Source organism: Pongo abelii, chromosome X (assembly GCF_028885655.2).
Source record: "Pongo abelii isolate AG06213 chromosome X, NHGRI_mPonAbe1-v2.0_pri, whole genome shotgun sequence".
Classification (NCBI taxonomy): Eukaryota; Metazoa; Chordata; class Mammalia; order Primates; family Hominidae; genus Pongo; species Pongo abelii.
Genome location: NC_072008.2, coordinates 73,033,811 through 73,058,465, shown reverse-complemented (window position 1 = coordinate 73,058,465; position 24,655 = coordinate 73,033,811). Strand labels below are relative to the sequence as shown.

The 24,655-nt window shown below is 38.4% G+C and overlaps 1 protein-coding gene across 6 annotated transcripts in view; it reads left to right on the top strand.

Moving 5' to 3' along the window:
• Positions 1 to 24,655, top strand: part of OPHN1 (oligophrenin 1) — a 392,357-nt gene that overhangs the window by 196,614 nt on the left and 171,088 nt on the right. For all 6 annotated transcript variants that reach the window (XM_024240815.3, XM_063721071.1, XM_063721072.1 and 3 more), the window contains 5 exons: positions 2,970 to 3,071; positions 14,516 to 14,626; positions 16,276 to 16,380; positions 18,206 to 18,335; positions 21,819 to 21,919. In XM_024240815.3, coding sequence (XP_024096583.1) covers positions 2,970 to 3,071; positions 14,516 to 14,626; positions 16,276 to 16,380; positions 18,206 to 18,335; positions 21,819 to 21,919 — 549 coding nt within the window. The remainder of the gene's footprint in view (positions 1 to 2,969; positions 3,072 to 14,515; positions 14,627 to 16,275; positions 16,381 to 18,205; positions 18,336 to 21,818; positions 21,920 to 24,655) is intronic.

The following is a 24,655-nucleotide window of genomic DNA, read 5'->3' as shown; positions in this document are numbered from 1 at the left end:
AAAACTACAAAACATCATTGAAAGAAATTAAAGAAGCCCTAAATCAATAGAAAGACAAGCTGTGTTCATGAATCGAAAGCCTTAATATTGTTAAGATGGCATTACTCATCAAGTTGATCTACAGATTCAATGCAAGTCCTATCAAAATTCCAGCTGGCCATTTCACACAAATTGATAAGATGATCCTAATAGCCACATAGAAATGGAAAGGACCGGAATAGAAAAAATGTCAAAGGCAAATTTTTAAATTTCAAAACTTACTACAGGCCGGGCGTTGTGGCTCACGCCTGTAATTCCAACACTTTGGGAGGCTGAGGTGGGTGGATTACCTGAGGTCAGGAGTTTGAGACCAGCCTGGTCAACATGGTGAAACCCCATGTTTACTAAAAATACAAAATTAGCTGGGTATAGTGGCACATGCCTGTAATCTCAGTTACTTGGGAGGGTGAGGCAGGAGAATCTTTTGAACCCAGGAGGTGGAGGTTGCTGTGAGCCGAGATCGCACTGCTGCACTCCAACCTGGGCAACAAGAGTGAAACTCCATCTCAAAACAAAACAAAAGAAAACTTACTACAAAGCCACAGTAATCAAGACAGTGTGGTGCTGACATAAAGATAGACATATAGATCAATAGAATAAAGAGTCCAGAAACAAACATTTATGGTTCTCTAATAATTTACAAAGATATTAAAAGCAATCAATTGGGAAAGAATACTCTTTTGAATAAATGGTGCTGGGACTACCGGATATTTACTTGCAAAAGAATAAAGAAAACATAGTACATCCATACAGTCAAATAATATTCAGTCATAAAAAGGAATGGAGTACCGATACATGCTACAATATGGATGACCCTTGGAAACATTATGTAAGTTTAAGAAGCCAGTCACCAAAGGCCATAGTGCAAATTCCAGTTAATATGAAAGGTGTAGAATAGGAAAATCCATAGAGATGAATGTAGACTGTGGCTTTTTGAAGGTGGGTGGAAGGGGGAATGGAAAATGATTACTAATGTGATTAAGATTTCTTTTTGGGGTGATGAAAATATTTTGGAATTAGATAACAGCAGTGGTTGCACAGCTTTGTGAATATGCTAAAAACCACTGAATTGTACACTTTAAAAGGATGAGTTTTATGATATGAGAATTATATTTCAGTTTTTAATTTAAAAATTGAATTGAAGGAGAAAGTATTTCACAGAATCTTATCAGTCCTTGGTGAAGGCGGTAAGGTTTTCTGGCCCATGCTTTTCTCAAATAATTGGTACTTTAAATTGATTCAACAGCTGGAGGAACAGTTTGTCCTTCTTGTGTTTTGTGTGAAAATGTCTACCTCCTGTGTTTTGGTATCTGAGTTAGGGTTGGGCTATGGAACTTCTCGAGTTGTATTCCTAAGACGTCTTGATTATTTATAAGCCCCATGAATGTTATTCCACCCATGATAATCTGGGCTGCATGGACTGTGATCTTGCATGTTAGTTCAGCTTATTTGAACCTTAATTTCCTTTACAATATCTGCTTCTCAGGGTTGTAAAGTCTAAATGAGATAATAGATTTTAAGTGTCTATGATAGTGCCTGGCCTGATGTAGGCCTTGGTTAATGAATGTTAGCTTCCTCCCTACATGTTTCCCTTCATTAAAAAAAAAAAAATAGTAAAAAGCACATTTCTTTCTTTGTTCCCCGCCCACCCTGCCCGAAACAGAGTCTTGCTCTCTCACCCAGGCTGGAATGCAGTGGCACAATCTCGGCTCACTATAACCTCTGCCTCCCAGGTTCAAGCAATTCTCCTGCCTCAGCCTCCCAAGTAGCTGGGATTACAGGCATGCACCACCAAGCCCAGCTAATTTTTTTTCTCTCTTTTTTTTTTTTTTTGTATTTTTAGTAGAGATGGGGTTTCACCATGTTGGCTAGGCTGGTCTGAAACTCCTGACCTCAGGTGATCCACCCGCCTCGGCCTCCCAAAGTGCTGGCATTACAGGCATGAGCCACTGTACCCGGCCAAAAGCACATTTCTTATATGTCACAGGTCACTCAGCTCTGTCCTAGCTTCCTGCCCAGCAACAGATTGCTTGTAGCAATAAGCCATGGGTGAATTTTTTTTCTTTGATCTGTGTGTCCCCTGCTATGCCTCTTCTACTACCTGGCACATTGCAGGTGCTCAGTGACTTTGGATTTCCCATGAGACAGCACAATCCATTTACATTGATTTTCCAGCATGATGCTAAGAGAATAGTAGAGTGTCAGCATTAGTCTGTGACAAAGGAACATTGTTAGTGCTACTTTAGATGCTGTGTTTTTTCCAGTTGTGCTGAGTAGCAGAGAACTTAATTAAATTTCATACTCGAGAAGAGTAAAGGCTGAGTCCTTCATCTGCCACAAATCTTTACAACCCTTGCTTTCTAGTTAAACTTTCCAGGGTTTTTTTTCTCTGTTTTTAATATCAGCTTTTTGGAGTGAAGTGCTTAAATAATACCAAGTAATTTATTAAAAAGAGACAATCCCAGGTTCCTATTTCTTTGGAAATATTTTACTTATTATTAGCTGTCTAAGTGCATTGTAGATTAACCTTTTCATGACGTATATTTACTTCATTTTTGTGTTATGTCTTCTTCCTTTGTAAGAAAATTTGAATGAGTGGCTAATGTATGTGAAAAATATTGGAGGGAAGAAAAGATATCTACTGCACAGGCCCTTTTAAGGTATCATTCTCTGAGGAGCAGCTTCCATAGCTTTCAGCTGTAAAAATAGAGACTGCCATTTCTGCAGGCAGAATGGTTTGGGGTTATATTTCAGGAAGCTGAAACTGCTGAGACCAATGCAAAGTTAATTCTCTGTTGCCTTTTTTTTCCTTCCAGGAGCTAGAGGGATTGACCACCTGAAACCTGACACTATCTCCTTCATTCTCCTTTCTAAGCAGACAGAGTTACAACTACAGACATTTAATCTTTGCCCTTCTCTCCCACCTTTAGGAGCGGAAAAAGAAATTTGAAAAGGATGGTGAGAGGTTTTATTCTTTACTGGATCGGCACTTACACCTGTCTTCAAAAAAGAAAGAATCTCAGTTACAAGAGGTATGTTCACAAAGCCTGCCCCTGCCTTCCATTGCTAGCTATGCCTTAGAAACAGTGTGAATTTTGTACTGCAAGGCTTTTCCCATACCCTGTCTCAGCAGGGAACCTCATGTGATAGTAGCACTTGTAGTCAAAACTGTGGCCTGAGACTCAGAAGCCCTGAATACTAAGCCAGCTCTTCCACTAACTCAGGGTGTGACCTTGGATAGGATACTTCTTTCTTTGCCTCATTCCATTATCTGTAAGAAGAGGAGTTGAGAGTGCCTTTCAATTGCAAGTCCAAAATCCATGCGAGGATAAAGTTAAACTAGTGTTGTATTTGGTAGAAATCAGGATCAGATCTACTTTTTTCCCTGAGATATTCCATAACCTTTTTTTTTTTTTTTTGGTGAGGGGTTAAGGGAGTGTTCTGTTTTGGAACTACTGCTTACCTGGGACTTGCAGTGCCTTCAGTTCAAATAAGCTACCATTCAGTGAGACCTTACCACATGCCAGGAACTGTACTGGATGCAACATGGCTACAGAAACAATGAGACATGATTCCTGCCCTTCTGCAACTTACTGTTGGGCTACTAAATAAGAAAACACATTACTCTTATACAAGTAGATTTTTTTTACATACTTTAATGTGTATATGGTGCTTTTGTTGGGAGTGGGAAATGAGAATAGAAGACTTATGTTTGGATGTGGGGAATTTCCTTTGTGGAAGAATGTTGCCCTTCCAATTTGACATGGTCATTAAAAAACAGGTAAAGTGTTTGACAGGTGAAAATGGAGAAATGGACCTTTCAAACAGAGACCAATGGCCCAAGGATGGAAGGAACATAAGTAGAATTCTATTTTAGGAATCTCAAACTGGCATAGGTTGTAGGGTGAATTAGATCAGGGAGAGACTAGAAGCAGGATAAACAGTTTAGGAAACTATTGATCTAGGAAATGATCTAGGGGAAAGTGACAGAGCTATAAGAGAGGCACTAGGGAAGGAAAAGAAGGAATAAACTGATTGAGAATTTTTCTAATGGAAGAAGGGGTCTATATGTTCAATGAAAGATTCAGTAATAATGGAGATTTTAAAGAGTCAAGTATGAAAAGAGATATCTGATGGAATAATATCATAGGCAGGAGCTGTCATCTTGTCCATGGTCACACAGATTGTGGCAGAGCTGGAGCTCGTCTCCTGATAACTGGTTTCATAGATATCCATCACATCATCTGAGGTGCTTGAAGGTAATAGGTCAAGAGCCTCAGTGTGGCCGGGTGCAGTGGCTCATGCCTGTAATCCCAGCATTTTGGGAGGCCAAGGCAGGTGGATCTCTTGAGGTCAAGAGTTTGCAACCAGCCTGGCCAACATGGCGAAACCCCAGCTCTACTAAAAATACAAAATTAACTGGGCATAGTGGGACATGTCTGTAATCTCAATTACTTAGGAGACTGAGGAGGAAGAATCGCTTGAACCTGGGAGGCAGAGGTTGCAGTGAGCTGAGATCACGCCATTGCACTCCAGCCTGGGTGACAAGAACGAAACTCTGTCTCAAAAAAAAACAAAAAAAACAAAAAAAACAAAAAAACCCAAAAAGCCTTAGTGGTGGATGGAGTTAGTATTGCAGAGGAGAAGGACTACTTTCCTTCCATAAACTAGAATTAAGTCTGGGATCTTCTATCATTTTCCTTTTGCCCACTTCTGTTTTTTTCCTTTTCTATCTATTCTCTGTCACGGTTTCTGTGCAGAAAACAGTCAACAGGCCTGAGACTGCTATGCTTAGAAAGACCAGCATGGCACATGTATACATATGTAACTAACCTGCACATTGCGCACATGTACCCTAAAACCTAAAGTATGATAATAAAAAATAAATAAATAAATAAATAAATAAATAAATAAATAAAGACCTGTTTACAAAATTAGCCCTTGGAATGGCATCTGGGAACTTCACTGTTAAACAGCTCCCAACATTGATTTAGAAGTTTCCCTTAATGGGTAAGAATGGCTGACTGTGCCAAGCCTGGCTCTGCAAATAACGTAGCTTATGTTGAACACCTTTTTCTTCTGGTAGTCTTGAATTTTGGTTGTGTTGGGCAGAGTGTGCCTGTGTAACTAGCCCCCCAACAAAACCTAGGCTACTCATTCTCTTATGAGCTTTCCTGACTGATAACATTTTCTCTGTGTTGTTACAATTTGTTGAAGGAAGAGTTAAATGTGTCTTGGGTGACATCACAATGAGAGATCTTTTGGAAGCTTGTACCTAGCTTCCTCTGCATTTTGCCCCAGGCACCTTTTCTCTTTGCTCATTCGGCTGTGTACGCTTTCACTGAAATACAGCTGTGAGTACTACTATGTTGAGTCCTTTGAGTCTTGATCAAAAAAGATTTATTCAAGAATTATTAAAATTGGGGTGGTCTTCTGGACCCTGGACACAATCCAAACTATTGGAGACTTTTGCTAGGGCACCTTCTGGAGTGTTCTAGGTGTTTGGTGCTATATCTAGGTGTCCTTTTATTACTTATTCAATAAAAAATGAGCAGGGCAACCTTGAGTTGGTCACTTTCAAAAAATTTAGATTTCATCTTTAGAGAAGTTTTAGGTTTACAGAAAATTAAATAGTAAGTACAGAGTTCTCATATGCCCTTACTCCCTCACACAGTTTCTCATTTCCCCTTTTAGGATCATCTTGCATTTGTGTGATACATTTGTTAGAATTGAGGAGCCAATGTATTAAACATTCTATGGGTTTTGACAAACATATGATAACATATATCCAGCATTACCATATTGTACAGGACAGTTTCGCTGCCTTAAACATCCCTGGACTTTATCCCTCCCTCCTTCTACCTCTACCTCTGACACCACTGATCTTTTTATGGACTCCATACTTTTGCCTTTTCCAAAATGTCATATAGTTGGAATCATATGGTTTGTAACCTTTTTTGATTGGCTTCTTTTAGTTAGCAATGTGCATTTAAGGTTTCTCCATATCTTTTCTTGACTTGATAACTCACTTCTTTTTAGGGCTGAATAATAGGCCATTGTCTGGTTGTACCACGGTTGGTTTATCCATTTGCCTATTGAAGGACTTCTTGGTTTCTTCTGAATTTTGGCAGTTATTAAAGCTGAGATAAATAATTGTGTGCAGGCTTTTAGGGATATACATTTTGATGTTGGTTGAGTAAATACCAAAGAATACAACTGCTATCATATGGTAAGATTTTATCTAGTGTTGTAAGAAACTGCCAAACTGTCTTCCAAATTGACTGTAGCAGTTTTTATTTCCATGAACAATGAATGATAGCTCCGGTTGCTCCACATCCTTGTCACTATTCTGTGTTGTACCATTAAAAGTAATGGCAGAAATCACAGTTACTTTTGCACCAACCTAATATGTACATGGAATATCTTTCCATTTATTTTAACCTGTGATTTTTTTCATCAGTGTTTTGTAGTTCTCCTCTTAAATATCTTGTCTTTTTGTGCTTGGCTTATTTGACTTAACAAAATAACTTTCAGTTCCATCCATGTTGTTGCAAATGATGGGATCTCATTTTTTTCCTTCTTTTATTTCTGATGCTACTTGTTTGTGTATTTACTCTTTCTTACTTATTTAATGTGGCTAAAATATTAACAATTTTATTGATTTTTTTCAAAGAACCAGCTTTTTTGTTTTGTTGATTTCCTGTTGTTAATTTCGTTGATATCTTCATCTTTTTTTTTTTATTATACTTTAAGTTCTAAGGTACATGTGCACAATGTGCAGGTTTGTAACATATGTATACATGTGCCATGTTGGTGTGCTGCACCCATTAACTCATCATTTACATTAGGTCTATCTCCTAATGCTATCGCACCCCCCTCCCCCCACCCCACATCAGGCTCCAGTGTGTGATGTTCCCCACCCTGTATCCAAGTGTTCTCATTGTTCAGTTCCCACCTATGAGTGAAAACATGTGGTATTTGGTTTTGTGTCCTTGCGATAGTTTGCTCAGAATGATGGTTTCCAGCTTCATCCATGTCCCTACAAAGGACATGAACTCATCCTTTTTTATGACTGCATAGTATTCCATGGTGTATGTGTGCCACATTTTCTTAATCCAGTCGATCATTGATGGATATTTGGGTTGGTTCCAAGTCTTTGCTATTGTGAATAGTGCCACAATAAGCATATGTGTGCATGTGTCTTTATAGCAGCATGATTTATAATCCTTTGGATATATACCCAGTAATGGGATGGCTGGGTCAAATGGTATTTCTAGTTCTAGATCCCTGAGGAATCGCCACACTGCCTTCCACAATGGTTGAGCTAGTTTACAGTCCCAGCAACAGTGTAAAAGTGTTCCTATTTCTCCACATCCTCTCCAGCACTTGTTGTTTCCTGACTTTTTAATGATCGCCATTCTAACTGGTGTGAGATGGTATCTCATTGTGGTTTTGATTTGCATTTCTCTGATGACCAGTGATGATGAGCATTTTTTCATGTGTCTGTTGGCTGCATAAATGTCTTCTTTTGAGAAGTGTCTGTTCATATCCTTGGCCCACTTTTTGATGGGGTTGTTTGATTTTTTTCTTGTAAATTTGTTTAAGTTCTTTGTAGATTCTGGATATTAGCCCTTTGTCAGATGGGTAGATTGTAAAAATTTTCTCTCATTCTGTAGTTGCCTGTTCACTCTGATGGTAGTTTTTTTTGCTGTGCAGAAGCTCTTGAGTTTAATTAGATCCCATTTGTCAATTTTGGCTTTTGTTGCCATTGCTTTTGGTGTTTTAGACATGAAGTCCTTGCCCATGCCTATGTCCTGAATGGTATTGCCTAGGTTTTCTTCTAAGGTTTTTTATGGTTTTAGGTCTAACTTCTAATATTGAAGTCTTTAATCCATCTTGAATTAATTTTTGTATAAGGTGTAAGGAAGGGATCCAGTTTCAACTTTCTACATATGGCTAGCCAGTTTTCCCAGCACCATTTATTAACTAGGGAATCGTTTCCCCATTTCTTGTTTTTGTCAGGTTTGTCAAAGATCAGATGGTTGTAGATGTGTGGTATTATTTCTGAGGGCTCTGTTCTGTTCCATTGGTCTATATCTCTGTTTTGGTACGAGTACCATGCTGTTTTGGTTACTGTAGCCTTGTAGTATAGTTTGAAGTCAGGTAGCATGATGCCTCCAGCTTTGTTCTTTTGGCTTAGGATTGTCTTGGCAGTGTGGGCTCTTTTTTGGTTCCATATGAACTTTAAAGTAGTTTTTTCCAATTCTGTGAAGAAAGTCATTGGTAGCTTGATGGGGATGGCATTGAATCTATAAATTACCTTGAGCAGTATGGCCATTTTCACGATATTGATTCTTCCTATCCATGCACATGGAATGAACTACCATTTGTTTGTGTCCTCTTTTATTTTGTAGAGCAGTGGTTTGTAGTTCTCCTTGAAGAGGTCCTTCACATCTCTTGTAAGTTTGATTGCTGGGTATTTTATTCTCTTTGAAGCAATTGTGAATGGGAGTTCACTCATGATTTGGCTCTCTGTTTGTCTGTTATTGGTGTATAAGAATGCTTGTGATTTTTGCACATTGATTTTGTATCCTGAGACTTTGCTGAAGTTGCCTATCAGCTTAAGGAGATTTTGGGCTGAGATGATGGGGTTTTCTAGATATACAATCATGTCATCTGCAAACAGGGACAATTTGACTTCCTCATTTCCTAATTGAATACCCTTTATTTCTTTCTCCTGCTTGATAGCCCTGGCCAGAACTTCCAACACTATGTTGAATAGGAGTGGTGAGAGAGGGCATCCCTGTCTTGTGCCAGTTTTCAAAGGGAATGCTTCCAGTTTTTGCCCATTCAGTAAGATATTGGCTGTCAGTTTGCCATAAATAGCTCTTATTATTTTGAGATACGTCCTATCAATACCTAGTTTATTGAGAGTTTTTAGCATGAATGGCTGTTGAATTTTGTCAAAGGCCTTTTCTGCATCTATTGAGGTAATCATGTGGTTTTTGTCTTTGGGTCCATTTATATGATGGATTACGTTTATTGATTTGTGTATGTTGAACCAGCCTTGCAGCCCAGGGATGAAGCCAACTTGATCGTTGTAGATAAGCTTTTTGATGTGCTGCTGGATTCGGTTTGCCAGTATTTTATTGAGGATTTTTGCATCGATGTTCATCAGGGCTATTGGTCTAAAATTCTCTTTTTTTGTTGTGTCTCTGCCAGGCTTTGGTATCAGGATGATGCTGGCTTCATAAAATGGGTTAGGGAGGATTCCCTCTTTTTCTATGGATTGGAATAGTTTCAGAAGAAATGGTACCAGCTCCTCCTTGTACCTCTGGTAGAATTCGGCTGTGAATCCATCTGGTCCTGGACTTTTTTTGGTTGGTAGGCTATTAATTATTGCCTCAATTTCAGAGCCTGTTATTAGTCTATTCAGAGATTCAACTTCTTCCTGGTTTAGTCTTGGGAGGGTTTATGTGTCCAGGAATTTATCATTTCTTCTAGATTTTCTAGTTTATTTGTGTAGAGGTGTTTATGGTATTCTGTGATAGTAGCTTATATTTCTGTGTGAAAGGTGGTGATATCCCCTTTATCATTTTTTATTGCATCTATTTGATTCTTCTCTCTTTTCTTTATTAGTCTTGCTAGCAGTCTATCAATTCTGTTGATCCTTTCAAAAAACCAGCTCCTGGATTCATTGATTTTTTGAAGGTTTTTTTTTTTGTGTCTCTTATCTCCTTCAGTTCTGCTCTGATCTTAGTTATTTCTTGCCTTCTGCTAGCTTTTGAATGTGTTTGCTCTTGCTTCTCTAGTTCTTTTAATTGTGATGTTAGGGTGTCAATTTTAGATCTTTCCTGCTTCCTCTTGTGGACATTTAGTGCTATAAATTTCCCTCTACACACTGCTTTAACTGTGTCCCAGAGATTCTGGTATATTGTGTCTTTGTTCTCATTGGTTTCAAAGAACATCTTTATTTCTGCCTTCATTTCGTTGTATACCCAGTAGTCATTCAGGAGCAGTTTGTTCAGTTTCCATGTAGTTGAGCGGTTTTGAGTGAGTTTCTTAATCCTGAGTTCTAGTTTGATTGCACTGTGGTCTGAGAGACAGTTTGTTATAATTTCTGGTCTTTTACATGTGCTGAGGAGAGCTTTACTTCCAAGTATGTGGTCAATTTTAGACTAAGTGCGATGTGGCGCTGAGAAGAATGTATATTCTCTTGATTTGGGGTGGAGAGTTCTGTAGATGTCTATTAGGTATGCTTGGTGCAGAGCTGAGTTCAGTTCCTGGATCTCCTTGTTAACTTTCTGTCTCATTGATCTGTCTAATGTTGACAGTGGGGTGTTAAAGTCTCCCGTTATTATTTTGTGAGACTCTAGGTCTCTTTGTAGGTCTCTAAGGACTTGCTTTATGAATCTGGGTGCTCCTATATTGGGTGCATATATATTTAGAATAGTTAGCTCTTCTTGTTGAATTGATCCCTTTACCATTATGTAATGGCCTTCTTTGTCTCTTTTGATCTTTGTTGGTTTAAAGTCTGTTTTATCAGAGCCTAGGATTGCAACCCCTGCCTTTTTTTGTTTTCCATTTGCTTGGTAGGTCTTCCTCCATCCCTTTATTTTGAGCCTGTGTGTGTCTCTGCGTGTTAGATGGGTCTCCTGAATACAGCACACTGATGGGTCTCCTTAATACAGCACAATGATGGGTCTTGACTCTTTATCCAATTTTCCAGTCTGTGTCTTTTAATTGGAGCATTTAGCCTATTTACATTTAAGGTTAATATTGTTATGTGTGAATTTGATCCTGTGATTATGATGTTCGCTGGTTATTTTGCTCGTTAGTTGATGCAGTTTCTTCCTAGCATCGATGGTCTTTATTTTTTTTTTTTTTTTTTTTTTTTTTTTTTTTTTTTTTTTTTTTTTTAATCAAAATAAAAGACCATTTTTATTCTTTTTTTTTTTTTTTTTTTTTTTTTTTTGCATTATTTTTTAAATTATTCTTTTTTTTTTTTTTTCTTTTATTATTATTATTATTATTATTATAATACTTTAGGTTTTATGGTACATGTGCGCAATGTGCAGGTAAGTTACATATGTATACATGTGGATGGTCTTTATTTTGTTCTGTTTCATGGCTGAGTAGTATTCCATTGTGTGTGAGTGTGTGTGTGCACACATATATACCTGCTATATTTTCTTTATCCACTAATCAGTTGATGGGCACTTAGATTGATTTCTTGTCTTTGCAATTGTGAATTGTGTGAAGATAAACATAGGAGTGCAGGTGTCTTTTTTGATGTAATGACTTCTTTTCCTTTAGGTAGATACTCAGTAGTGGGATCTTGGATCAAATAGTTGTTCTACTTTTAGTTATTTGAGAGATCTCTATACTGTTTTCCATAGAGACTGTATGAATTTACATTCCTACCCAAAGTGAATAAGCATTCCCTTTTAAACACATCTGAATCTTTTGTTTTTTGAAGTTTTAATAATGGCCTTTCTGAATGGAGCAAGGTGGTATCTCATTGCGGTTTTAATTTCCATTTTCTTGATGATTAGTGATGTTGAGCATTTTTTCATGTTTATTGGCCATTTGTATATCTTCTTTTGAAAAATGTCTGTTCATGTCGTTTGCCCACTTTTAAATGGGATTTTTTTTTTCTTGCTGATTTGTTGGAGTTCCTTGTAAATTCTGGACACTAGCCCTTTGTCAGCTGTACAGTTTGTGAATATTTTCTCCCATTCTGTAGGTTGCCTATTTACTCTGTTGATTATTTCTGTTGTTGTGCAGAAAGATTTTAGTTTAATTAAGTCTCATTTATTTATTTTTGTTTCTGTTGCATTTGCTTTAGGTGTCTTAGTAATTTTTTTTTACTAGGCCAATTCCTAGAAGCATTTTTCTGGGTTCTATGGTTCTAGAAGTTTTATGGTTTCAGGTCTAACATTTTGTGTATCTTATTTTAAATGATATCTTTTAGATAACATAGTTGGGTCTTAATTTTTGTGCACTATGACAGTCTATCTTTGAATTTTTTTAGATCATTGACGTTTAAAATGGTCATAGATAATGGTGTAATAGTATCTACTATATTGTTTACTATCTTCTACTTATTGTTTTTGTTTTTATTTTTGTCTTTCAGTCTTCTTCTGCCTTCTCTTTTTTAAGAGAATATTTTATATGATTTTATTTTCTGTCTTCTCTTACCATGTCAATTATACTTCTTCTTTTTCATTTTTTAGTGGTTGCCTTAGAGCTTGCAATATGCATTTGTGGTTAGTTTATGTCCACTTTTCAAATTCCGGTAACCTATTATGGGTTGTACAGGATCAACAGACTATTTCCAATTTCTCCATTTAGTCCCTTATAATGGTACTATCATTCTTTTTACTTATTTGTAAGATATAATCACCAAATGTATCATTACAATTATTATTATAGACAAATTCTTAACTGTTAGGTCCATTAAGAATTTGAAAAATAAAATATTTAATCTTCATTTATTTCTTTTCTGGTGCTCTTTTTTTCTTTCTTTTTAGGTCTATATTTCCGACATACCATTTTTCTTCTACTGGAGATCTTTTAACCTTTCTTGCAAGACAAGTTTAGTGGTGACAAAGTGCTTTAATTTTTGTTTGTTTGAGGAAGTCTTTATTTTGCCATCACTTTTGAAGGATAATTTCGTGGTTTACACATTGTTAAGTAGTTAACTTTTTTTCTTTCAACACCTTCAAATATTTTATGGCACTCTCTTCTTTCTGCATGGTTTCTTAAGAGAAGTCTGATATAACTCTTTATCCTTGCCCTGCTGTATAGTAAGTTGTTTGTTTTTCTCTCTAGCTTCTTTCAAGATTTTCTCTTGTGTTTTATTTTCTGCAGCTTTGAATATCATATACCTACATGGGGTTGTTTGGTATTTATCCTGATTGGTATTTATTAGTATTTATTATATTATTGTATTTATTGGTATTTATCCTGAGCTTTCTGGATGTGGGTTTGATATCTGTCTTTTATTTTGGAAAATTCTCAGTCATTATTGCTTGAAGTATTTCTTCTGTTTCTGTCTCTTTTTCTTCTCCTATTGGTACTCTGAAATTGTGTATATTAACATCTTTTGTAATTGTTCACCAGTTCCTGAATATTCTACTCCATGTTTGTCATTCTTTTTTTCTCTTTGCATTTCAGTTTCCCACATTTTTGTTGACATGTATTTAAGCTTACTGGTTCTTTCCTCACTCTTGTTCAATCTACTGGTGAACTCTTTAAAAGTAGTCTTCATTTCTGCTACAGTGTTTTTGATTTCTAGTGTTTCCTCTGTATACTCTCTTGCAGTTTTCATCTGCCTGCTACTATTACCCATCTGTTCTTAGGTGCTGTCTGCTTTTTATATTAGAGCCCTTATCATATTAATTATAATTATTTTAAATTTAGTTTTGTATTTCTTTTTTGTTTGTTTCTGAGATGGAGTCTTGCTCTGTCACCCAGGCTGGAGTGCAGTGGCACGATCTCAGCTCACTGCAATCTTCACCTCCCAGGTTCAAGTGAGTCTCGTGCCTCAGCTTCCAGAGTAGCTGGGACTACAGGAGTGTAGCACCACACTCGGCTAGCTTTTGTATTTTTAGTAGAGATAGGGTTTCTTCATATTGGCCAAGCTGGTCTCGAACTCCTGACCTCAGGTGATCTACCCACCTCGGCCTCCCAAAGTGCTGGGATTACAGGTGTGAGCTACCGCACTTGGCCTACAGTCTTATATTTCTACAATGTCTGCCTTACCTACATTTGATTCTGATGCTCCTTTTTTCTCTTCAGATTATGTTTATTGCCTTTTAATATGCCTTGTAGTTCATTGTTGAAAGCTAGCGATGATGTTCAGATGAAAGGAACTGAGTGAAACAGGTCTTTAATGTGAGGTTTTGTGTTGATCTGGCTAGGAGCTAGGCTGTGCTTAGTTTGCTGTAGCTGTCGTTGTCTGACTCTAAAATTTTCTCTGGCATCATTGTTTATGTGCTCAGATTTTCTCATTTCTTGTTAAATAAGACTTGAGACTTGCAATTCTTTCTGTTGTAATCCTCTCAGTATTGGCCATAGTAGCATGCTTCTGTTCTTGGGCTTCTGCCCTTGTTAATTTCTTATTCTCTGTATTCATGTCTCTGTAGTGTTTGAGGGAGCAGATTTTCCTCTGACTTCAGTTTTCTGTTGGATATAAGAAAATGTGTGGATTTTACACTTGTTCAGCTTTTTTCTTTCTGTCAGGGTGGATGTAATGACTTCAAGCTTTTTACATGTTGGACCAGAAACTGGAATCCTGTATCAGTCACTTTTTTATCTCTTGGCTTTAGGTTCTCTATCTCTAAAATAAAGGGTAACATCACTAGTTGGTGGCTAAATGCTCATCTAGCTCTAGCATTCTGTTCAATCCTTAAGCACTGACTTTCATGAATGAATATCCCAATATGTAATGTTTGTTTTCCTTCTTCTGCAGGCAGACCTACAGGTGGACAAGGAGAGGCACAATTTTTTCGAGTCCTCTCTTGATTATGTTTATCAAATCCAGGAAGTTCAGGAGTCCAAGAAGTTCAATATTGTGGAGCCTGTAAGTTTTCTCTGTTGAGGAATGGTCTAAAAATATTTATCAAATGCCTGGTAAATGTACAAACTTTGATCATAAAAACAGAATCCCAAAGAACATGAAGGATAATCAGTGGCAATGTCTAGAACATAGTCTAACTTATGTTTTTCTTGTTCTTTAGTATACTTTTTTTCTCTCTTTCCCCCCAACCCTTTTCTCTCTTTTTCTATGGCTATTTTCTTTCTCTTTCCTTTTTTCCTCTCTCCTTCCTCCTCCCTTCCGGAATTTTTCCTGTTACTTTGTTTCCCTCTCTTCCTTCTTCTTGCACTTTCAGAAGCTTCTGAAAGTCTTTCTCATATACCAGGTACTGTGCTAGGGACTCATGTCTCTTGCAGTCAATGACTTCTCATTCTACTACTTTTACTTCTGTCTTGTGTAGTTTTTTTCCCATTTCACGTTTTTTCATTCCATTTACTTCTGTTTTGTGTAGATTTTTTCATTTCCATAGATTTGTTTGAGACAGGGTCTCACTGTCACCCAAGCTGGAGTGCAGTGGTGCTGTCTTGAGTCACTACAACCTCTGTCTCCTGGGCTCAAGTGATCCTCCCACCTCAGCCTCCTGAGTAGCTGGGACTACAGGTACATGCCACCATACCAGGCTAATATTTTGTATGTTTTTGTAGAGATAAGGTTTCACCATGTTGCCCAGGCTGGTCTCCAACTCCCGGGCTCAAGTGATCCCCCTGCCTTGGCTTACCAAAGTTCCGGGATTACAGGCGTGAGTTACCGTACCCAGCCCATGTATTTGATTTTTAATGGGGTTGAAAATTTACACCAATATATGTTGTGTATCATTTATGTCTTTTTCTGCAACCCTGTGAAACATTTCTAATTTTAAAGTTGGTTTAGACTCTTTTGATCTTTTAGCATTATGACAGTCTTCATTAAAGTTAGGTAGAAAATCTTGCTTTATTCATTTATCTATTTACTTTCATTCATTCAAGAAATATTTATTGAGCACCTATTGTTTGCGGTTGCTGAGGATATATAGAGGAAAGATGCAGTTCATTTACATACTGTTCAAATGATGAGTGTCTTTATATGAGATCTGAGCAAGCTCAGGGTTAATAAATTTGTTAATAGTTCTTTTTTTCTGAAGCTGAGTCAAGGGTAAATGTTTAACCTGATATGAAAACAGTGATGTGTAGACTGGTTTGTGTTTGACTGCATTTAACACTATACTGGGTAAACACCATGGAGTTTTTTGTTGTTGTTATTTGTTTGTTTGTTTTTTGTTTTTTTGAGACAGAGTCTCACTCTGTCACCCAGGCTACAGTGCAGTGATGCAATCTTGGCTCACTGCAACCTCTGCCTCCCGCGTTCAAGCGATTCTCCTGCCTCAGCCTCCCAAGTAGCTGGGATTACAGGCGCGCGCCACCATGGCCAGCTAATTTTTGTATTTTTAGTAGAGATGGGATTTCACCATGTTGGTCAGGCTGGTCTCAAACTCCTGACCTCATGATCTGCCCGCCTCGGCCTCCCAAAGTGCAGGGATTACAGGCGTGAGCCACCACACCCAGCCACGCCATGGAGTTTTTGGTGAGTTCATGTTTCTTTTATTTAGTTTATTAGAAGATGCTGGTGATAAAGTTATTTTTACATGTTTTCCCTAGGTCTTGGCCTTTCTTCATAGTCTGTTCATTTCTAACAGCCTGACTGTGGAGCTCACACAGGATTTCCTCCCATACAAACAGCAGCTCCAACTCAGTTTACAGAATGTGAGTTTGCATGTGGATTTTTCTCACCGGTCTTTCCATTCCGATTGAATTTCAGCCCTAGTGACCTTGATTCTTGGAATTCTAGGTTACTGCATCCTAGCCAATTTGTTAGAATATACTGGTGTGGATCACAAATATTTAGTATATCAGACTGTTCTTGTTCTTCCACTTTCACGTCTTTCCTGTTTTTGAGGCTGACTGCTGTTCAAACCCACCCTTCCACACACCAACACCTTCATCTATGCAATATTTATTAAGTCTTGCTAATTTGCTGCATCTCTCTCAGATCAGGACATAGCTATAGGCTTATTTGAGCCCAGGCCTTAAGCTACTTCCCTGCTCAGTCAAAACACTCTCACTGTGGACTTTATTACCACAAACACTCATTTTATCTTCTCTTTCTTTTCTCAGTACTTATTAGTAGAGTCACATAAATTACTTTTAAAGGTTTTCTCTACTTTCTTTGTCATGCTGGTTCTTACATATGGGCATGTAGGCACAGTGTTCCCATCCTTTTCACATATATTCCTTTACATGTTCCTTTATTCAACCCACATTAAACAAATGTTTATGGAAAAAATGAACATAAGCTCTGTGCCAGGCATTGTGAAAGGCACTGGACACGCCATGAAGATGCATGCAGGTTTTTCTGTCTTGAACGAACATACAGTTTCTTGTAGGAGACAAATAAACAGAGATAAATCATAATCCACTATGATAAGTGCTATAATAGAATCAAGGCCAAAGGTTTTTTAAAAGTTCAGAGCATTTGGCTACCTGGTAGAGTCGGAGAAGGCATTACTGAGTTGGTGACTTTAGAATGGGTGTTAAATTGCATGAAATATATAGACGTAGTTTTAGATGAAAAATGCTGGTAAGTTATAGTGAAAATAAGCCCCTCTTGGTTGTTTAGGAGGATTGGGATTTACAGTTGTTGTTATTATTTTTTCTTTCTATATACTCTCCTTGCAGAAAGGAATTAGGGGCTCTCACATTCTCCAGAATTTCCTGATTTACAACATCTTCCTACTACAACCAAGTTAATCCCTTGAATCTTCCTCTATATATTACTTGATATGTACAAATGTAACAATAAGCCTTTGAATGTATAGATATGGGTGACTTATTTACAGGATAAACATGAGCCAACTAGATGGGCAGCACAGAGCACCTTTCTCACTAACATCATGTCATAATTTTAAGACTGGGTACTAAAAACTTATCTGTAGTGATTTTCATACCCACATTTCAACACATGTCTTACCGTTGTGTTTTAGTTGTGTAGATTTAAATAGATTTATTCTTATCATTAGGTTTTGGTATTTGTGAGTATGAAAACATAGCTACTGTTGGCCCTTCTCCCAAGAGAGCACCCTCTCATATATTTTATCTTCTTGGCCAGAATTTGATTCAGTATCAACTAGGCTGTAACTTTGAGACACAACTTGGAAGTTGCTATGAGAATGCTACCTTTGGGAACCTTGTGTGCCATCTCCCTTGTTGTAAAGCAGGGTATCAGTCATGTTCAGAATTCTAAGATTTCTTATTTATTAGGGCCTTATGTGATTCCTATTAGTAAAAAGCCTCCCAGTTGTTATTTTATGAGTATATTACTCGTTATATTTTTGTTTCCTATGCAGTCTTTAGGACCGTTAGACTCTATAAACTTGTTTTCCATTCACTATGCCATTCACCATTTCTTTTTTTGCTTTGTGGTTGCACATGCTGTAAGCAGGGAAAACTTTGTACTGAGCCTCTGACCAAGAAATACTTTTTCATGATAATGATGATGATAATAATGATTTTCATGATGATGTCTTGACAGACAAGAAATCATTTCTCCAGTACCCGAGAAGAGATGGAAGAACTTAAGAAAAGGATGAAAGAAGCTCCCCAGACATGCAAGCTTCCAGGACAGCCCACTATTGAAGGCTATCTCTATACACAAGAGAAATGTGTGTGGGGACACAGGGGTATCCATTGGGTTTCAATAAGCCAGGAACTACTGCCACTTGTCGGCTGTGAATTGTGGGCACCCTTACTGTTCATAGACCCCTGATAGCTAAAATTCCCTTGGAACGCAGGCAGGGAATACTGAAAACAAAAAAAAAAAGGAGAAACTGAGAGGAAGTCAGAGATTTGTCTTACAAAGGCTGTGTAGTGATAAGACCTAAGGTTTTCTCTGAGATTCAAAATGGGTATTATTAGTTCTTTAATCCTTCTGATTACTTTTTTGGAAAAAAGGGAAGTAGAGGGAAGGAAGTAGAAAAATAATATTTCTTATACTTATTATGGTGCTAAGTTCATTTAAAACACTGCCTCATTTAATCTTTGCAACCAGTTTATACCCATACACATAAGGCCACTAAGGCTCAGAGAGGTCACCATTTGAAAGTCACACAACTAACAACTGTCAGGACTAAAATTAAATTCAGGTCTATGAAATGCTAAAACCCATGATCCTACTATAGTACCCTATATCTTCGTCTGCATTAGGGTCATATGTTTGCTCTTTTCTTTTCTTTTTTTAAGACAGGATCTCACTCTGTTGTCCAGGTTGGAGTGCAATGGCACCATCATAGCTCACTACAGCCTCATACTCCTGGGCTCAAGCAGTCCTCCTACCTCAGCCTCCTGAGTGGCTGCACCTAAAGGCACCTACCACTACACTCGGCTAATTTTTGAATTTTTTGTAGAGACAAGGTCTCACTATGTTGCTCAGGCTCATGGGTGCTCTTATAGTACTTAGTGAACATCGTGATTCCAGTGGGAAAGACAGTATCTGTTTTTCATTGGTGACTAAGTAAAGTGGGTTAACTTGTTTAGTCACTGAATGTTGCAGAGCATTCGCTCTTTCCTAATTCCTCAGTAACATTATGCACACCTGTATGTGTGATTTGATTTTATTTGCCCTTTGAACTATGACCCAATACTCCCCAAACCTGTTATTCAGTTTTTGCCCAGAGTTATTATATCTGGGGAATAAATGGAAGACACACACCCAGAGGCTGCCAGTGGCAAAAATCACTGTAATTCAAAAAGCATGACACTGCAGTAGTGAAATTATCACACTTTGCTTCGCATAGAGCAGTTTGCTTTTGATGATTTTCAAAGATGTGTTCTCCCACTTGTCAGGTTCATCTCTTCAACTGTGCATCGCACAATTTCTCAGTCTCAGTACTGTTGACATTTCAGGCTGGATAATTCTTAGTTCTGGGAAGTGGTCCTGCGTATTATAGTATATTTACCAGCATCCCTGGCCTTTCCTCACTTTGTGCTCATAGTAATCTCCAGGTGTGACAACCTAAAATGTCTCTAATGTATTGCTACATGTCTCCTGGGAGGCCAAATTGCCCCTAGTTGAGAACCACTGCTGTATGCTGTGTGATCCTTCTGTGCTCCAGTATTCTGATTTGTCATATGGGCATGACATTGCTACTCAGTTGAATGTATGCTTAATGAGCACTGTTTCTGCCAGATACTGTGCAATGCATTGGGGACACCCTTGAAAAAATGAATCAATCATGATTTCTTTCACCAAGAAGTGTAAAGTGATGGGAGAGATAGACAAGTATATCAATAATTATAATGAAATGTGGCGATCACTGTATTTGGGGCATATATCTAAAGGCTTCACAAAGAAAGTGATATTTGAACTAGAACTTGAATGATGAGTGGGAGTTTGATAGGTAAAGAAAAGGAGGAATGGCCGGGCGCAGTGGCTCATGCCTGTAATCCCAGCATTTTGGGAGGCTGAGACGGCAGATCACCGGAGGTCAGGAGTTTGAGACCAGCCAGGCCAACATGGTGAAACCCCGTCTCTACTAAAAATACAAAAATTAGCTGGGTGTGGTGATGCTTGCCTGTAATCCTAGCTACTTGGGAGGCTGAGGCAGGGGAATGGCTTGAACCTGGGAGGTGGAGGTTTTAGTCAGCTGAGATGGTGCCATTGCACTCCAGCCTGGGTGACAGAGTGAGACTCTGTCTCAAAAATGAATAAAAGAAAGAAAGAAAGAAAGAGAGAGAGAGAGAAAGAAAGAAAGAAAGGGAAAGAAAAGAAAAGAAAAAGGAAAGAAAGGAAGGAAAGAAAGAAAGGAAAGAAAGAAAGAGAAAGAAAGAAGGAAAAGGAGGAAGGGAATTCCAGGTGTATACCACTGCATGAGTAAAGGCAGGGTTGTGGATAGACATAGTTGATTTGTAGGGCCCTTGTTTGCCAAGAATAGTCCTGCTTTACCCCTGTTGTCCTGATGTAATTATTAATAATACTGCCTCATTCAGTCTTAAATAAGTCTTGGATTTGGACTAGAAATTATATGGCTAACTCTTTATGTGGGAACTAAAAGTAATTCATTGAGACAGGAACATAGAGGTGAGGTGCCAAAAGAAAAAGCTGGAAAGGTAAGTTTCAATCATGTTATCAAGGGCATTGTAGGCAGGCTAAGGAGTGTGGAGATAGTGCGAAAGCCATGGATGGTTTTTAATGAGGGGAATGATAAAAATAGAGATATATTTTAAAAATAATCTAGGAAAAGAGTGGAGAATGAATTGGAGTGGAGTGATCAGAGATGGGGACCATAGGGAAATCAGAGAGAAGGCCAATGAAATAATTAATTGGTGAGATAGTAAATTTTTGTTTTTTAAAAATATGTCTCATAAAAAATAAATACAAAATAAGACACTGGGCCCAGCGCTGTGGCTCATGCCTGTAATCCCAGCACTTTGGGAGGCCGAGGCATGCAGATCATGAGGTCAGGAGATCAAGACCATCCTGGCTAACATGGTGAGACCCCGTCTCTACTAAAAAAAAATACAAAAAGTTAGTTGGGCGTGGTGGCAGGCGCCTGTAGTCCCAGCTACTTGGGAGGCTGAGGCAGGAGAATGGTGTGAACCCGGGAGGTGGAGCTTGCAGTGAGCTGAGATTGCGCCACTGCACTCCAGCCTGGGTGACAGAGCGAGACTCTGTCAAAAAAAAAAAAAATTAAAACAAACAAAAACAACACTGATAGGGTTCTTAACTAATTCGGTGTTAAAAAGGAATGGAGAGGAGGAAAGAGTTAAAAGATATGTAGAGTCATGTACAGGTTAGAAGGGGCATAACCCAATGACCAATCACATGGAGCACTTATAGAGACAGCGAAGTAAATGACAATAGTCTCCAGCTTCTGGGATATATGGTGATACAATTTATAGGGAACACGGCAGGGAGAGTAGGTTTTGAGCAAGCCAGAAGCAGCTGTGGGAAGCAGTTGGTGAAGGTTAGAATCTCCCTGTGTGCAGTAGGTAGGTGGCTATGGAAGGAGGGCGGTCAGGGCAAGGGCAGGGCTGGATCTGAAGTTTGACTCTGATGAGCAATGTGTAAATAGCTTCCATCTTAGGGGATGACTTCCTATACAGCTAAAATAGTTATTCTGTCTGCTCACTTTTACTTGTCCTTGTAGGGGCTTTAGGAATATCCTGGGTGAAATACTATTGCCAGTATGAGAAAGAGACCAAAACACTCACCATGACGCCTATGGAGCAGAAGCCAGGTGCTAAGCAGGTCAGTTGTTGTTTGCACCATATTTTTGGAAATGGATCTATGACTGTTTCTCAGAAAAGAATATATGTTGACCTAGTATCAAATCATCAAGTTCATCACTGTTACGTGAAGCCATGACTTTATATGTACACCTTGGCCTAAGTTTGAGTCAGATAGCACTGAGTTGAGTGAAAAATTTCTCTGTTGATTAGAGCAAGCCTTTTGAAAGTGCCGGTAGTCTTTCAAACCAGTTATTTTTACAAGTGCCAGTCACATTGTACAGTCAACTATGTAAAAATATGGATGAATTAACTTTTAAGAATGCTCTACTCTTGTATTCTTTAAAATAGCAAGTTTTAAAAATATGAATTGAATTCCAAAATTCCTTTTTTTACAGGAATGTGTTTATGGCCCACAGTTGGAATAACCGATACTCACATTCTATGTACTACTCAAATATCTTTAAGCAGTTAATCTCTCTTTTTCTGCCCTCCAAACCTTCTCTCACTCCTGAAAATGACAAGATAAATTTAACACACTGAAAAAAAATAGTTTACTCACCTGGAAGAACCTGATCTTTTACAAACACACACACACACACACACACACACACACACACACACAGATACACACATGGGGGTTCCTTAAGATAAAAGCTGATCTTTAGACAAGATTGTTTATATTCTAAAAGTAGTTCAATGTGCGTCTTTCCCCTTTAACTGGCTCTCAGACAGGGTCTTAGTGCATGATTTTTAAGCATTTGCACTCTTTACAAATTGTTTGTTGGAAGTGCTTCAAGGGTTATTTGTTAGCATTGAAAGTAGTACATGAAGACCCAATTTAGGTAGGGAGGAATTTCGAGAAAAATTGGGACAGTTTCTCTCCCTTGCTGATCCTTTTCATGGAAGATCTCTCTTGTGTGGCTTGCTCATGTTGAATTAGAGAGGATGGAAATGTGCTTTCAGGCAATTTTTTTGGAGTGAGGGTGGTCTTTTAACCACAAGATTTACCTCCCTGCTTTAATGTGCTTTGGTGATGGGATGGACTTGTAGAAGATGTTGTATCAAACAGAGTTTCTGGAATCCTCGGCTATGCTTTATTATTATTATTATTATTATTATTATTATTATTATTATTATTTGCGATGGAGCTTCACTCTTGTCGCCCAGACTGGAGTGCAATGGCACAATCTCGGCTCACAGCAACCTCCGCCTCCCGGGTTCAAGCAATTCTCCTGCCTCCGCCTCTTGAGCAGCTGGTATTACAGGTGCGCACCACCACACCCAGCTAATTTTTGTATTTTTAGTAGAGATGGAGTTTCACCATGTTGGCTAGGCTGATCTCGAATTCCTGACCTCAGGTGATCCTCCTGCCTTGGCCTCCCAAATTGCTGGGATTACAGGTGTGAGCCACGGCTCCAGTTACTGTGCTTTTATCATGGGCCAGTTACTCATTCAAAACCCTCCTCAGTTTCCAGTCTGCCAATTGCCAAGGCACCTTTCAGTGTGGTTCCAATAAATTCATCCTGTGTTTTAGCACTGATTTGTTCCAAGTCAGTCAGAACTTAGCTGATGAATCTGACTAGGAAGTGCTTATAAGCAACACTGGCCTGCAGTCTCTTTCTTTTATTTTTCTACACACATTACTTTTCAAATACTGGAGAGGAAAGCTCCTTTTGTAGGCAGTAATTTCATTTAGGCACTTTCTCTGAGGCTGCTCAGAGGTGCTTATTGCAAACCCCAAGACAGAGTCAGCAGATACCACTTTCATATCCTCCTGACAGAAGCCAGCAAGCCCTCCTTTTAGCTTTTCTTTCCCTCTTCTCTTTTCATTGAGTAGCTGCTTGCAAAACTGCAATGGTGGTGGCCTGAGCATTTTTAATGTGGTATTCCTTATGGAATGGAAAGAAGAACTTAGTTACTCACAAGGCAGAGGGAGGTGGTGGGAGTTACTTGGATTTCCCCAAATTGGAGTTGGAAGTGATTTCTTCCTGTCAGTTCTCTGTTTCAGTTCTTAATACTAGTTTGTATTTTACAATTATAAATTTTACAAATAAATGATACCATAATAATAACACTACAAAAACCACTATTTCTTGAATACCTGCTGTGTGCCAGACACTGAGCTAGACCCTTCTGTCATATTCATGCTCCTCATTTACCCTCCTAGGAGCTATGTGAAGTCAGTGCCCCCAATTTGTGTAGGAAGTGAGACCAAGTTGAAGATGCAGGAATTGGCCATCTTTCTGACTGTGGCACTTGCTATAGTGTTGGTCCCACTACTTTAGCCTGTCAGCTCTCATCTGTGTTTTCATGGTCAATTTTCTGATCATCTTCTCAAATGATAATTTATTAGATCTTCATCCCTTCCCTGTTAGGAATTTGTGGTCAGAAGAAGGAGTACTGCAATCTGAATCTTCAGACCTGTGTTTAAATTCTAGCTCTGTGGTCTGGTAGCTTTTTGACCTTGAGTAAATTGCCTAATGTTGCTCAGTCTTAGTTTCCTCATCAGAAAAGTGGTAAGGATGATAAAGTAGTTCATAAACATTTATTGAGCACTAAGTATTTGCAAGGTACTGGAGGTATAAAGATGAATACTGTTCATGTCTTTGAAGACTTCCTAGTCAAGTGGTGAAATTAAACATAAAAATAGGACATTTTAATATTACGTGCAAAGCACATAGTGGGCAATGTGTTGGTTTGAAGAAGGATTTTTGAGGAAGTGAAAGCTGAACTGCAGTTTGTAGTATAAGTAAGA